Raw genomic sequence first — 15,935 nt, 5'->3', positions numbered from 1 at the left:
GGTAAAGGGTCATTATCTTTCACTCATTGGGTGAAAGGTTTCCTTAGAGCCTCCTAGAGGGCTGTGAACACCTCTGAAGGTCTGCTGATGGTCCACTCTGCATTTTTACATCATTTTGGACAACCTTTTTTCACTGTCTTGAGAGACCAGGGAGAGGTAGGCTCCTTATCTCTAGCTGAAGGTCTGCTTTTCCTGAACCCTTTGTGGTTCTCCATGTGCTTCGTAACTGAGTTCAGTTCTCTGCTGCTTCCCTGAGGGCTGTGGTGCTTATACACATACACACATGCACACACACAAATGCACACAAATGCATACATATGTGCACACTCTTTTTCATGTGCACATACACGCTCACACAGGACATGTCGCTAACTTGCTCAAGGTGGAAGAATGACTGACAGGAGAGGAGTGGGTGGGAGAAAAGATGTTTCAATAACAGATGACAGATGGATTCGCATCAAGCTGGGGACTGTAGGAAGGAGGAGGAGATGGAACTTGTGTCGAGCCCTCAGTGTATGCCAGGCATGGTTCATTGTGTCCTGTAACTCAGAATAATCCTCTAGGAAACAATTATTAGCCCCCAAGACTTTAGGTCCCCTGAAGATCTGGGATGTGACAGTGGTTTGCCCTGCTCTTCTCACTACACTGTGCTCAAGGAAGGAGGCTGACTCGTTAACATTACCCTCTTGGACAGCTGTAATCACAGGAGAAATGCTTGCTGAGCTGCAGAAAACACGGGCAGCACAGGACATGGAAGGAAGTCACCCAAGATGGCATCACCCAAAGAAGACCTTGTTTGCACTTGGTGCTTGGATTTGATTCTTCAGAAACAGAAAGTTTTCATATAATAACTTTAAAAAGCTATCACAATGTACATATTCTATTCTAAGAGGTTCTTTTTCACTGAACAGTATAATTAATAGTGGTTATCATTTATTTAGCACTTACCATATGCCAGTCAAGGCCCCAAGCATGTCACTTGTAATGAGAAATGTAATCCTCGCTGGAACTCTGTGAGGAATGGACCATTTTACATCTAGTGGGACTGAGGCCTGGAGAAGTTAAGCAACATGCCTGCACTCACACAGCCAGCAAGCAGTGGGGCTGGGATGAGAATCCAGACAGTGGAGTCCAGAACCCAGGCTGGCTCTCATTTATCGTGGACAATTGTTTCCCTTCGTGATGAATGCTCTCGCAAAACGCCATCATAATGGTAACGTGATGTTGCATCACCTAATACTGTGGTCTACCTACTTCTCAGTTGTCGAGCATTCAGATGGTTTCCAATTCCTGCTAGTTTAAACAGTGTGGCCCCAAACATCTTTGTACCAACATTTTTAAGGAACTGAATAATTCCTTAGGGTAAATCCCTTGGGGTAGAATTGCTATGTATGCATGTTTAAAAGCATTTGATTCTCCCACCAAATTGCCGTTCCAGAAATATCATGCCAGCCCACACTCCTACCAGCAGAATGTAAAATTATCCTTTTCTCCCCAGATGGCCTGGGTTTGTACTACTGTATCTGGTGTTTTGGCACCGTGCGTGATCCAGGTATCACTGAGTCAGGGTGCAGGCTGTGTGTGGCAATGTGTGGCCATTTTATGAGCATGGCCAGAGGTGCTAAGTCATGGAATGCTCGAGAGCTGAGCCTGCTTTGTTGGGTGAAGGGTGGATAGGAGAGGTGATGTGTGTGCCACTAGATGGTGGAAGCACATGAGGATGCATAAGTTTCCAGAGGAGTCCCTAGTATCCTAACGGCTCCATCCAGAGATGGTGCAGGCCCCCGTATCCTCCTTCCCCCAGTGTTTCAACAGCTCCATGAACCACCTCTGTTTGTACAGCTGGAGACAGACAGTCATTGCCATTCCAGGGTGTTCTGTCACCAGCAGTGTTCCCCTGGGAAGGGCTCAGAGGGCAGGGACACTGGGAGCCATTTCTCCAGCCCTCCCTTCATGCGTCCAGGCAGGGCAGAGGAGAGAGCATGGGCTTCTTTGGAAGCAGATGAATGTCAGTTCCATCTGGCTCTGCCACTCATTGTCTGTGTTTGTTTGGGACAAGTTACTTTATGTTCCTGAGCCTCAGTTACTGCATCTGTAAAATGGGATTAATGTCCTGCCCTTCAGATTATGCCATAGATGGAAAGGGAATCAGGTTTCTGAAGGCTCTGGCACCCAGCATGTTCTCCACACCCTCCCTGTACCTGGCACTGTAGACTCCTGGTTTCCATCAGCACTTTCTTTCTGGTAACATTTGGGTTTGATGTTGGGTGGCACCAGCATTCTTGTTTGGGGAACAGTGTGATTGCTTGCCCCATTCCAAAAGCATTTAGGATGGAGTAGAAGAGCTTAATGAAGTTCTTGCCTGGAAGGCTGTTGTCTCTGAAAGTTTGTGCTCCAAGTGAGTTTGGGGCAGGGTGGAACCAGCGGTGCAGTGAAAGGCCATGCAATCTCATTTTATTACCAGTGTGGAGCAACAGAGCAAGTCATCCAGTATTCCAGCTCACTTGTGGCTATGTTGATGGTGTCTAAACTTCCTCTGGTGATATACACTGACTATGTTCCCTCAAATGTTAAGGAGGAGCTCGAAGCACTGGGGCCAGACACCCTCATGATCTCGGTCCCTTTCCACTTGTAACGTTCTGGTGTGTGGGTGGACTGGGGATGGAGTGGGCTTCAGGGAAGGGCTTGGATCCTGTCTGCTAAGATGCTTGCTGGGAGACAAGGCAGGGGTGGTCTGTCTATCTGCTGCTGTCTTGGCATCCTGGGAATGGAGGCCCAGATGCCCTTGACTTTCTCTAATGTCAAAGCTGTTCTTTCCTCCTTTCTCTAAAGTCCTCATATCTGTTCTTTTTATGTGTGAACTGAGTGCCTTTTGTTTTGTTTTCTTTTTATTTTAAGGAAAAGAGGAGAGTGAAATGAAGCAAAATTTTCAGATGCAGGCCAAGGATATAAAGGACGCTTTCCCCATGTTTGGGTAGTATCTGGGAGCCACTGCCCTGGGAAGTGGGAGAGCTCTGCCAGGCCTTGTGTTCTGTAGCTGGATAACGGCACCTCCAGGCACCAAGGGCACACAGGAGGGTAGAGATAAGATTTGGTGCCTATGTAATGTATGCTAGAATAGACTGTAACACGATTAAAGAAAACATTGTAATCAACTTGTCCTAAGATTCCCTAATCCTACTCAGTTATGTACTAATCCTGTCCATATTTTTGCATATTACATTTCACGTGTATACAGAACAGTAATGATAGTGTACCATCTTATTGTTTTCCACTACTTACATTATATATATATATGTATACATATATATGTGTGTGTGTGTGTGTGTGTGTGTGTGTGTGTGTGTTTATACTTATATTTATGTTTCTGCATAGAAACCTAGAGAGCCCTTTAGGGCTAGCTTGGGTCCTGGGACTACAGCCCAAGATTCCTCCAAGAGCTATGGAAATCACTGGCAAATCATCTAAGAAAGTGGAAAAAAAATCCTCAACAGAAAGGAATAGTTAATATAAATAGGAAATGAAAATGTCTCAAGTGGGAGAGGTCTCTGACATGGAGTTGAGGGGATGGAGGGGTAGAAATACCTTCCCAGTGGAAGTAGAGAATAGATAAGAAGCTAAGCTCACAGAAAAGGGAGCTGACCTTGGAACAAAACAGTGGAAATTCTCAGGCTCAAGAAATGAAGAGGATGAGCTTGTGATAGGAGGGGAGAGAGAGGAAATTCTTAGCTCTCCTGGAGGCAGATGCTTGATATATTCCGCTGCATATGAAGAAGCCAGAGCTTGTGGGTAACCAGCACAGAATAAGAAGGTGGGTACGTAATTATCAGGGGCCACATGTAAAACTGCTTCTGATCCTACAAGGAAGAGGCACATCTTAGACTTTTGGATGAGCTGGAGCTCATTCTGCATGGGGACAGATAGAGAGTCTATGTAAAGGAGATATAGCCATTGATGGGTGGGGTGTGTGGGATTCTAATAGCTGGCATCTGAAATGTTCCTGAGGACATGGTCAGACCAAAGAAGCCCTCTGTCTCACACAGGGTCTGTGACATGCCAGGAAGGTCTGGGGAGACCTCTGTGAGGTCCAGAAAGTTTTCCTGGAAACTGATGAAGTTGGGAAGCCCAGGGGAGGGCTTGGTGCTGCATTTTACTCAGTGTGGAGCTAAGAGAGGAGGAAGCTCTGGGATGCTGAGGAAGTGAGGCAGGGATGTTGGGGATGGAGAGTGTGGCGTAGGCGGAGAGCCGACTGCAGTTGGAGCCTCTGATTTGGCCCACATACAATACATGGCACAAAAGCTTCTCTAGGTCTTCCCTGTTCTGACGTTGTCAGAATATGGGGATCAGCACATGCTTCCTGAAACAGGTACAAGAAATATAATAGTAAATTTAGTCCCTGATTGCAAATGGGGAAATGCTGGGGTTATTTAGCATCTCAAGAAGGAGAACTACCATATTTTCCCATGTATAAGACACACCCTTTTTAAAAAAATTTGCGGTCTAAAAACAGGGTGCATCTTATACAGTGGTTGTAGATTTTTTTACTTGCATTTCCTGCAAGTGATGAGGAGTTGTATGAATTTTATGATGCATAAAACTTGAGTTCAATAACTTTATGTAATACATTTTCTTCAAATTTCGGGCCCCCAAATTAAGGTGCATCTTATACATGGGGAAATATGGTACTTCCCCCTGTCTTCCTCTGCTGCCTTCCTGATTAGCAGGGATTTGCAGCTGAGACATTGCCCACATCCCTTCCATGTTTTCTGCCTTTTCAGCTTAGGCCAGCAGGACTATAAATGCAGCTTCCTTCATGCAACTGTGCCTACCTATCACTTAGCCCAAGCTGGAGCCACAGATACTTGTGGCTTGAAGAAATCCAAGTGCCCCACTCAGATGGCCAGACTTTCGTCAGAGTCCGTTTCCACTCCGTCTTGTCCAGCTTATTTCTTTTTCCTTTTCGCAACATCACTTGAAAGGTAAAAGTGAACCTGATCTTAATTCTTCCTTCAACATGACATGCCCTTTGGAAATCGTACAAATAACAATGTCTGATTGTCATGTTGAATTGTGAGCATGGATGTAAAATGCTCCAAAGTCAGACTAAAGCCAAATATTAGGTCATAAGTCAACATTTTGCTGAGAAACTCAGTAACTAAGAGGTTGCAAATTTATATCTTTCCATGAGAAAACTCGTTTGCCAGCAGGACAAAAATTTCAAAGACTGTTATCTTTTCATGTGGAAGGAGAGAAATGAGTGTAGAGTAATTTTGCAACCTGGGTCAAAGTCCTTTAGGGACTTCCAAAATTGGCTTAGCTAAGGAATGAGGATTTGATGTAATACTTGAATTGCTTCCTGAGGTGAAAGTCAATGGGTGGCACAGGTGTGTCATTTTTTACAAGGTCGTTGGCAAAATTGTGTGAATGGCTAGGAGCAGCGTATTTCTGTCAGGGAATGCCACATTCTGCCCACAAATTCTTCTGATTAAGAAATTCCGATGAGAAAATGAGCCATGTTGGCCTGTGGGCACTTAAGGTCCCAGGAGAACCGAAACCTTGACTAGTTTCATCTAAGCAGAGATGGCACTCTGGAAAGTCTCAGTAGACATGAAGACTCAACTGAATAAAGGAAGGAGACAGGAACAGGACCCTCGACACCACCATGAAGCCTGTAGCTTGCCAGCTTGGTCTTCTGTTGTCTGTGATGTTTCAGTCCTGCTACCAAGCCCAGACTAAGGTCTTCTAGCAACTCATGGGGACTGTGGTCAGAGGGAAGGAAAAGTCAAAGAAGCGTATGCTCACCACAGAAATAAAACCAGAAATTTGCTGCATTAAGAACATTATGCTCAATTTTAAGCTGGCCAAGTGACAATGTCTGGTTTGTATCTCCTTCTGAAAAGCAAACCAGCTTACAGTTTTTTCTGAGTGCCCAAACTCTAGGCAAAGTCAGAGTTATGGTTCAGGATAGAATTGACTGTCTGCTCTGGATGGGTGTGATGGAGTGGGACTTTAGCTATGGCCGCAGGCAAATTTCTGATGGAATAATTTTGCAACCATTGTGTTGATGTAGACGGTGACACCAGTAACCTGATCCTGTATGTGTAAACTGATCCTGTATATGTGTGCACATACATGCAGATATGTGTTCATGTGTGCATATAAATATGTCCATGCATATGTATACAAAGTCAGACAATTAAGTTTGAGAACTCATCCTAGAAAAAGTGCTACATACCTCATTGTTGAATATCACTACTGTCACCTTCGAAGTACTCCCCTTGGGAAGCTATGTGCCAATGCCAGTACCTAGTCCACCCTTCAAATCAATTTTGGAACTCCTTTTCTAGAATGGCCAACAGAAATGTCGTATTACCCTTGATGTCCTGAATGTCATCAAAATGTCTTCCTTTCAATATTTCCTTTATTTTTGGATAAAGAAAGAAGTCACTGGGGGCCAGATCAGTTGAGTAGGGAGGGTGTTCCAATACAGTTATTTGTTTACTGGCTAAAAACTCCATCACAGCCAGTGCCATGTGAGCTGGTGCATTGTCGTGATGCAAGAGTCATGAATTGTTGGCAAAAAGTTTAGGTCATCTAACTTTTTCACGCAACCTTTTCAGCACATCTAAATAGTAAACTTGGTTAACTGTGTGTCCAGTTGGTATAAATTTGTAATGAAAAATCCCTCTGATATCAAAAAAAAGGTTAGCAACATCTTTGAAACAAGTTTGCGAACTTAATTTTCAGAACTCGTATGCAGATGGATTTGGGCGTGTGTGTGGGCAGTGAAAAGCAAGTAGCAGAAACCCAACCTGGCACCATAATAATGGGTTCTTCTCCATGCCTCACAAATCCGTGATTTAGATATTAAGTCACGGCCACTCAGGGGCACTGAGTTTAGGGCCATCTCCCATGATCAGCCTATGCAGGGCTCAGTCAGATTCCAAGTAGGAATATTAAATGGATGCTATTATGCTCCCCCTAAATATCTGGTTGGAAAAATCAATTCCTTGGGGTCAGACTTTCTGCAGTCTCCTAGGTGAGCCTGCCAACAGGAGAAATAGATCCACACCACTGTGAGATGTACTGTACTATACCCTATAGAGGCAGCATCACGTCCTTTTCTGTCTAACCACAGTGCATGGCATCAAACAGTGGTGGGATTTGTAGACCAAAAAATCAGAGGAGAGTGTGCTGTGCTGGCTGGTGGGCAGGAGGACTGTTTAGGAGAGTCCTTCAAATCCCACCATGGAGATACCTCACTACTTGAAGCTAATATAGCAGGCCAGACCTGCCTGACTTCATGGTGATTTTGGTCTTTCAGGCAAAGAAGGGAAACTACGCCTTTCTGTGGGATGTTGCCGTGGTGGAGTATGCAGCCCTGACAGACGACGACTGCTCTGTGGCTGTCATCAGCAACAGCGTCAGCAGCAAGGGCTATGGGATCGCCCTGCAGCATGGTAGCCCCTACCGGGACCTCTTCTCTCAGAGGTAGGCCCAGCAGCCACCTGTGCTGCGGTTGGAGGGTACCCTCTTTGTAGGAGATGACAGCCAATGCAAACTCGTTTATTCAGCACAGTCTCCTCAGCACGAGACTACGAACCAGTGCTTGCTCCTCCCCCACCCCCAGGTGCTGGGATAAGGTCCCTTCCCATGAAGGTGCATAGCCTCAGTGGGAATTATGAAGTGAGTGGGCGATGTCAGCACAGGGCAGTAAGTGTGACAGAGAGAATACTCTGGGGGTGGAGGCGGGCATCTGACCAAACCCAGGAGACCAGGGAGGACTTCCCAGAGGAGGTGACACCTGAGGCCAGCAGGATGAGTAGGGGTTAGCCAGACAGGCCCAGTCATTTAAAATTAAATGAATAATTAATTGGCTCTGGCAAGGGCCCAATAATAACGTCTCAAAATAAATGCAAAGTGGGAAGACTCAATGTGTAGACTTGACAAAAAGTGGGGCCAGAGAAGCAGATGGACTCCAGAGTCATAGTACCTGGGCCAGGGGCCAGGTGCTCCCTGCTGGACTCGGGAGGGGCCTGGTTCTCTTCCCCTGCCTCTTCCCTGTCCTCCCCAGATCAGCTTCTTGGTAATTAATACTAGCGAATGGTAGGCACGCTGGGGAAGCGGGGCGGAGGGCTGTGTCGACAGGAGTATTCAGTTTAAGCCAAAGCACACAGACACCCTCCACCGGAAATGAGTACAGTGTCTAGTTTGCTTTGACCTAGTTAGTATCCCATGTGATTTTCTGGTATGAGTCCATCCCTTGAGCCTATCTTCTCTGTTCCCTGGGGCATGAGCAACTTTCCAAGTGCTCTCTGTCTGGACACCTGGTCAGCCTCCTTGAGAAGACTAGTCTCCCATCATCCTACCCCTGTTTTCTGCCACAAGAGCTTACCTTAGTCCTTGACCAGGTGACCTGGCCTCACCAGAGATGGTGGAAGTGAAGAGCTCAGGTAAGCTCAGTGGCCTTTTCCCAGTAACCAGCCTGCCAGCGCGATCTCCTCTCCCCAGAGATAGTGAAGTCTTGGGTCCATCACTCACAAATGCCTGTGACATGACATCCTGGTGGGCAAAGGGGCATAACTACAGAGCCCAGAGAGGAATCCCTAAGGACAGGCTCTGTCTTGCTCTACCAAAATCCAAAATAGGGTAGAAGTGTCCATCCAGGTGAAAAGGCCGACACGTGCCCAGGCTTAGGGGCAAACCCCAGTTGCCTGATTAACGCATTTATTCCAGTACTGAGAACCATCTATCTGGAGGGGAAAGAGTCATCAGAAGTCATCTGCTTAGCATCCTGAAGCTCACAGAGGGTAACTGACCCCTGGGGTCACTCAGCCAGCTACTGGCAGAGTTGGAAGGGGAAGGTGGGTCCCCTGAGACCCTAGTGCTGTCCCCGTGTTGCTGTTAGATCTCTGAGCTCCATCACCTCCCTTTTCCTCCTTCCTAGATTTTAAGTGGGATCCTTCCATCTTAAGCACCTGACCCTAAACCCCATCTGGGATAGGCTGGGGAGTGGGGTCTGTGACTCATCCATTCAGAGGCTTATTTGCAAAACTGGGGAAAGGGTAGAACTAATTAAGTTAAATGAGGCTTTGGGGCTTTTTCTAGGTTTTAATCAAGTATACATTCTGTGCCTCCCTTTGCTCCGTGGAGCAGAGAGAGCTGACAAGAGAGAAGGAAGAGTCGTGATTTATCAATTGTTCAGATTAAAGGCATGAAGAGAGAATGGCTTCTCTCCAGATACGTAATACACTGGTGTTCTTGAGGTTTACCCCAGTAGGTTTTCTGAGACAGAAGGCTCAGGGCATTCCACAGACCATCAACCTGTGAGCATCTCTCTGGAACAGATGGTCAGGGAGCTAGTGGAGCCAACGCAGCAGCAGCACCACCACCACCAGACAGCTAATGTGCCCCAAGCCAGAGCTCACGGAAGCATAAGGTTCCCGTGAGGGAAGCTTAGTCTCTGTACTCACTCTGCTCAGAGATCTCCTGAAAGTCTGCTGAAGTGAGCATTGAACTGCCTGAGAGAGGAGAGAGCTTGGTTCCCAGCTGGATGGTCAGTGGAGCCAGGGCAGTGAGGATCTCAAATGAGTCAGAGGGGAACCTGAGAATACTCAACCTGGAGACGGAGATGAGTAGGGAGAGGGTGCTTGCTCACCTCCAATATCGTCAGACTTGCTCGGTGCAGAAGGAAGTTGATGTCATTTGTGTGGCTCCAGAGCAATGGACCAGGGCCAGTGTTGGGTTGTGGAGTCCCAGGGAACCAGCTTTCCCTGGAATAGGCCTGTGCTTTACGTCTGCTTGCTGACCAGGAGGCTGTATTCAAAATTTCTCCCAATAGAGAAACTGTGGGCTGCTGCCCTGACCCCAGGGATCTCCATAAAGAAAAGTAGGGAGTTCAGTTTCCTTGTTATTCTGGCAAGAAGTTACTTATTACTCCTTACTCTCATCAGAAGGCCATGTGCTCTGTGACTGTAGGTAAATGTACTCAGTGGGCCATGCTGGCCTCCCGAGGTACTGTCATCTGCCTCTATGGTGAGACCCCTCCTGGGCTGGAAGCATCCTCCCCATCCTGACCTGGGCAGATGGGTGTCTACTTACGGGGCTGCTCAGACCTCATGTTGCCAACTGACTGCTGCCAGTGGCTCTTTGAGAGGCTCAATTGTATGGTGCATACAGAACTGTGAGCTGTCCCCAGCTAAGGCATGCCTGAGAGGAGCAAAAGGCAGGTCCAGGAGGCAATGCACCATGCCATTTACAGAAAAAGGGTCCCATGTAAAGAGCAAATCCCAGTCTCACCTGGAACTGCTGGGACCTTCTTTCCCTTTGTCCTGGGAACTAGGCTATTTCTTTGAATACAAATATGCCTTCTGGCTTTGGCAGAGGACGGTCTATCGACTACAGCTGTATGTGGCTGAGACTGAGAGCTATGGCCCATTTGTGGACCACGGCATGCGGAGTGGGCATTCAATAAATGTTTAGTGACTCGATAGCCATTTATAGAGCGCCTACTGTGTAGCAGGCTCCACGACTATTGACTGGGGGAAAGCACCTGCAATTATATCTGTCTGGAAACTAGAACAACTGGCTTCAGGAGGTGGCTGTTATTGCTCTGGCGTCCTCGTAAGCGGTATAGATTATTATGGTGCGCATTAGCTTAGCTTCGTTCTGTGCCTGTGACTCATTTTGTGCCTGTGACTTGTTTTATCTTCCCTCTGTTGCTTACATATTTAAATTTTCTCTTTGATGTGTTTGATTTTTATGTTATTTGTTGTTTTTCTATAAATTGCCTTATATTCTTCCTGGATATTGGGCATAAAAAAATACATGCAGTTATAAAGAGCAGCAAAAAGAGATGCATCAGCAAAATTAAGCAGCCTTCCTGATACTGCAGTCAGCGAGCAGTAGAGTGGGGATCTGGCCCCACAGCCATGCTCAGGCCAGTCTCACCATCCCTGAGGCCAGAACCTGACTCTCAGAGAGCAGGCTGACTGCACTTAGCAGCCTGGTGTTCTGGAAAGGGCATGGCCTCCTGGGTCAGCATGACCCAGTTCTGAAGAGGAACTTTGCCACTTTCTAATTGCAACCATGAGCAAGTCAGTTGCAATAGATTTTGAGCCTCAGGTCTTCAATAGGTAAAGCAGACATAGTAGAAACTGGTTTGTAGGCTGTTATGAGGAAGAAAACAATGTAAATTGATCAGTCCCCTCTATGTTCTCAGTAAAAGGCAGCTCATGTCAGCCCTTGACTGATAGGGCTGCTGGTCAATATGGCCATCAGGCTGCAACTATGAGTATTAACCAGCTTTTATGGAGCTCAATAAGTAATACATTTGCCAGATCTCGAGCTGAGTGGGCCACATGTGTTCACTCTTTTCATTTTGGCACCATAATTCTGTGAGGTAGGTGCATTTATTATGATCTCAGATTTTAATGATGAGAGAGCTAAAGTTGAGAGGTTTTGTAACACGGCTAGGGTGATGGCAGAGTCTGGGTTAGAACTGACATCCCTCAGAGCAGAATCTGTGCCAATAAACACGAAGCTCAGCTCTCTCCAAGGTGAGTCAGTACTTCGATCATGAGTCTTAAAGGTCCTGAGGTCCTGTAATCCTGTAACTGCCTGGAGGCCCAGCCTGCTTGGACCTGCCAGCAGAGACTTAATTATGGCTGGTCAGAATGAGCCAGTGGATGTACAGACGTGCAGATTCCCTAACATGTCCTGAGCCACACGCAGGTGGTGGAACACTACAGCTGCCCAGGTAATCATGGTTATCCATGTGAGAGACCTATGGCCTCAGCAGCATACTGAGCATGACTCCACACCACACAAATGTGACATGTGGATTGGGTTTATCTCAAGGACCAAGGTCTTATCTGCGTAGCCACATTCTAAGTCTTTTGTGCTGATCTGCACCCTGGGCACTTCATGGACTTTATCTAATTATCTCGCCATGGCCATTTTAGTTTAGGTCAGTTTTCAATATTCAGATAATACATTCATACATTAATTGATGTAACAAACATCCACTGACAGCCCAAGTTGTGCTGGCCCCTGTGCTTGCTCAGGGGAAAACATGGAGAGTAACACACAGCCCCTGTCCTGAAGGGTCGATGCATCTATTAGGGATCATGGGCCTATGTGGCCAAGATGAGGGAGCCGAGGTTAACAGGGCAAGTCATTCGCCTGGGGACAGCCAACTGAGATCTGGTGCTTACAAAGCCTATTGTTTGCACTGAGTCAGGCTGTTCCCAGCCATCAGGAGGCCATGCTACCCTGGGCCCATGTGCTGACAGGTCAGGGAACCTCCTTTGGGCTGTCGCCTGCCCTATCCACCGGTCACAGCCTATGCACGGTCATTGATGTCAGCCTCAGCCTATGCTCACAGCTGGCCTGTAATGCAAGTTCAGGGCAGAGGCAGTTCAACTGGCCAGTTAGCAGTGAGTTTCTCTTGGCTCTAAAGAACCACTGCTCTCAAACTGTGTATAACCAGAGGGCTCAGAGAGGTCCAGAAGGTGTTGTCAGCTAAATATATCACCATAGACTGGCCTTAAAGGGCCCCCTCCCTAAATGGAAAAGCTTGGATGTGAGGAGCAGGGGGCTACCAGCTACCACTAATGCACTGCTCAGACCTCTGGGTTATAAAGGGAGTACATAGAACACCATGCAAAGGAAAACTGCCATCCAGCCACCTGGGGAATATAACAGAGGGGTTGCCCTGCTTTGCACACAGGATAAAACCCAGGCTCCCTGCCACGCTCTCAGAGCCCATGTTCTTGGCCCTGCCTGCCTTGGCTCTTCATCTCACTGTCCTCCTCCTCATACTCCGCTCTGCAGTCTCACTGGCCACGTTTTAGCTTCTCAGACATGCTGAGCATTTTCTCTGGACACGACTCTCAAACATGGTTCCAGTCTTAGGGAGGGTCTTCCTTCTCCTCGTTGAAGGCTAACCCTGCCAACCTCAAAGTGACTGCAAAATATTCCACCTTTCTGTGTCTCAGTTTCCTTCTCTGTAAACATGGGAAAAAGGAAGTAACCATCTCAAAGGGTCGATATGAGCGTCACACACTATTTATCAAGCACTTAGGCTACTTGTTGACACATAGAGCATGCTGGGTGGATGTGAGCGATTGTATGACTAACTATCCTTCTGGTTTCCACTTACCTGCCACCTCCTCAAGGAGGTCTTCCCTAACCCTCCAGTCTGGGCCACGCCCCCAGTGCACCATTTCCTAGCCCCTCTATGTTCATTTTGTTCATTTTGTTGTATTGGTCACATCTTCTGTCTCCACATCTAATTCTTTTCATGTTCGTGTGTGTGTCTCTACACCATAAGCTCAGCAATGTTGAACATCATTTTGGCACAATGCAGATGCTCCTTTAATTGAATGAATGAATGATTGTTGAATCCTAGTGGGAGAAACTTACTGAAGTTTGAAAGAGAACCTTTTCATAAGCATGGATATCCTAAGTCTGAGTGTGTGTCTCATCCATTTCTGTATTTCCTGATTTCATCCTCAGAGCCTACCCCAGGATGGGAAAGGTCCTTATGTGCTTTGCAATTGGAATTTATCCATGGGCAGTGGGACTGGGAGGGCACTGAGTCTTTTGAGGAGGAGAGTGCCAAAACCCGATGTGTATTTTGGGAAGAGCACTCTGCTTGCAGAGTGAAGGGATTGGGAGGGGGAACGTGGAGGCAGAGAGCCGCTGTGATGGTGCAGCATTGTCTGCAGTGGGGCCAGCGTGGTGGGGAAGCAGCCAAGGCTCCCATGATGCATTGATGAGGCCAGCAGCTGTGGCTCATGTGGATTGTATCTTGTAGGATCCTGGAGCTGCAAGACACTGGGGACCTGGATGTGCTCAAGCAGAAGTGGTGGCCGCACACAGGCCGCTGCGACCTCAGCAGCCACACCAGCGCCCAGGCTGACGGCAAGTCCCTCAAACTGCACAGCTTTGCCGGTGTCTTCTGCATCCTGGCTATAGGCCTCCTCCTTGCCTGCCTGGTGGCCGCCCTGGAGCTGTGGTGGAACAACAACCGGTGCCACCAGGAGACGCCCAAAGAGGTCCGTGCCCTGGGTCCTGCTTCTCCTTTCTGCAGCCTAGAGGCAGCAGAGTCCCCCTGGGCCACTCGGCAGGTGGCTTTCTTCCAGTTAGTATTTTCCTAAGGCACTTGTCTGGAGCGACGTTGTTTTATAGTGGGGGATGCTGTGGTCATTATATCTTGATTTTAAAGCCAGAGAACAAATGTAAGGGATATTTTCATGCTTAAACAAAGTGACAAGGTACCAGCCAAAGACCTGATTTTAACTATAGAGAGGAGACAGCATGGGCAGCACCAGAGAGCCTTTCCCCACCCCGCCCACCCATGTGCTTCCACCCTGACCTGGAGGGACCAACTGCAGGGTGAGAGAGGAGCCCAGAGTCCTTTCTGCTTCAAGGGCCATGGGGCCTGCTCTCCCAGCGGGTGATGGGGGACCTGCCCCTGTCCCGCCCACTGTCCCTTCCTTCTTCTCTCACTCCTCCTTGCAGGGCCTAGCCTTGCCCACTCTCCTCCAGCCATACCCAGTGCGGGGAACATTGTGGCGCTGTCTAGAGTCCAGGTTCTGGGCACAACTCCCTTCTTGATTCTGCCCTTGATACTTCCTTCTCATCAGGTTTCTTCTCTTCTTCAAGCTCTTTTTTTATTTTATTTTGTTTTATTTTTTTCAATATGAAGCCTTCATGAAGGTCCCCCTGGAGACAACTCCTCTAAGGGAGTTCATTTGGTGGTGCTGCTCCACCAGCAGAAACCTACAAACAGGCATCATAGCACTAGGCCAGCCACTCCATTATAGGGCTGTTATTGCAGGCCATATACACCTCAGCTACTTCTAGAATCACAGCTCCTCTTATGGTTTTTGTGGAGACAAACAGGTATACATTTCAAACAAGAAGCAGTAAAGTTACTAGCACCAAATCCAAAGAGACAGCATAGGCCATGGCCACTATCTCTGACACCTGGAAAGACTGGTCACACCCCATACATCAGTCTGTAATGGAGCCCTTGGTAGGAGTGGGGTTAGGACAGATTCTCACTCGTACCAGGCAGTGAGCTCTCTGTCATCACGTAGGTTTCGCTAGAAGGAACTTGCTGTTTAAGCAGCATGTCTGAAATGCTCTGGGGACATCTTCCCCTCGTGCCTTCTCTATACCTCCATGTAAGGAAATGCAAGACCTGAGTCTCCCACAGCCTTGGTGGCTCTCTTATCACCCTGGACCACAGGCTAGAAGGAAGGAGATATTTAAGAAAGAAATGGTCCCATCCCAAGCTTCTTTTGCTCTTGGAAAATTTTTTATGAAGTCACTGGGAGGGACAGTGAATTATTTTGATAAGGAGTTTTAAGGAAGGACCACAAATATCTCCCTCTGCAGTCTGCCCCTCATGTCAGCTCCCCCTCCATGCCATGGCCAAGGCACCTTTCGTGTTCTTCTCACCACCCAGGTCTATATGCACAGAAGCATCAGCCAGCAGCCAGGGTGGGGTAGTCCTGGAGCCACTCCCAGTCCCAGGGAGGACCAGCTCACATTGCATTAAGTCCGTTTTTGTTTGTTTGTTTTGTTTTTACCTAAGCCCACAGCCTGATTTCCTCTGTGCAAATTCCCCTTGGGTCAAGAGAGCAGGAGAGATTCATTGCATTGTTATGGAGATGCTGTCCTGGGATGGTGTGAGCAGAGTGGGGACTCAGGGGACACAGGCTCAGGCTCAGCCTTCCAGAATGTCCTTTGTGAGCCAGGGACAGGGAGAGGCCATCCTTCCTCTGGATTGGATGTCCTTGTCTGCTTTCAGTCATGTTCCTTCACATCCTCTAGTTAATGTGCAGAGACAGGCCCATCCTGGACAGCCCAGAATTGAATTGTCAGTGTGTGTGTGTGTGTGTGTGTGTGTGTGTGTGTGTGTG

At 47.6% G+C, this 15,935-nt stretch overlaps 1 protein-coding gene across 1 annotated transcript in view; it reads left to right on the top strand.

Annotated features, from left to right (window-relative positions):
* LOC109377386 (glutamate receptor ionotropic, delta-1) overlaps positions 1 to 15,935 on the top strand; it is a 42,224-nt gene that overhangs the window by 17,442 nt on the left and 8,847 nt on the right. The window contains exons 2-3 of the mRNA XM_019633716.1: positions 7,325 to 7,491; positions 13,820 to 14,060. Of these exons, the coding sequence (XP_019489261.1) occupies positions 7,325 to 7,491; positions 13,820 to 14,060 (408 nt within the window). The remainder of the gene's footprint in view (positions 1 to 7,324; positions 7,492 to 13,819; positions 14,061 to 15,935) is intronic.

The sequence above is a fragment of the Hipposideros armiger genome, unplaced genomic scaffold, assembly GCF_001890085.2.
Source record: "Hipposideros armiger isolate ML-2016 unplaced genomic scaffold, ASM189008v1 scaffold_1383, whole genome shotgun sequence".
Classification (NCBI taxonomy): Eukaryota; Metazoa; Chordata; class Mammalia; order Chiroptera; family Hipposideridae; genus Hipposideros; species Hipposideros armiger.
Note: the sequence above shows the minus strand (reverse complement) of the source record. Positions and strands in the feature narration are given on the sequence as shown.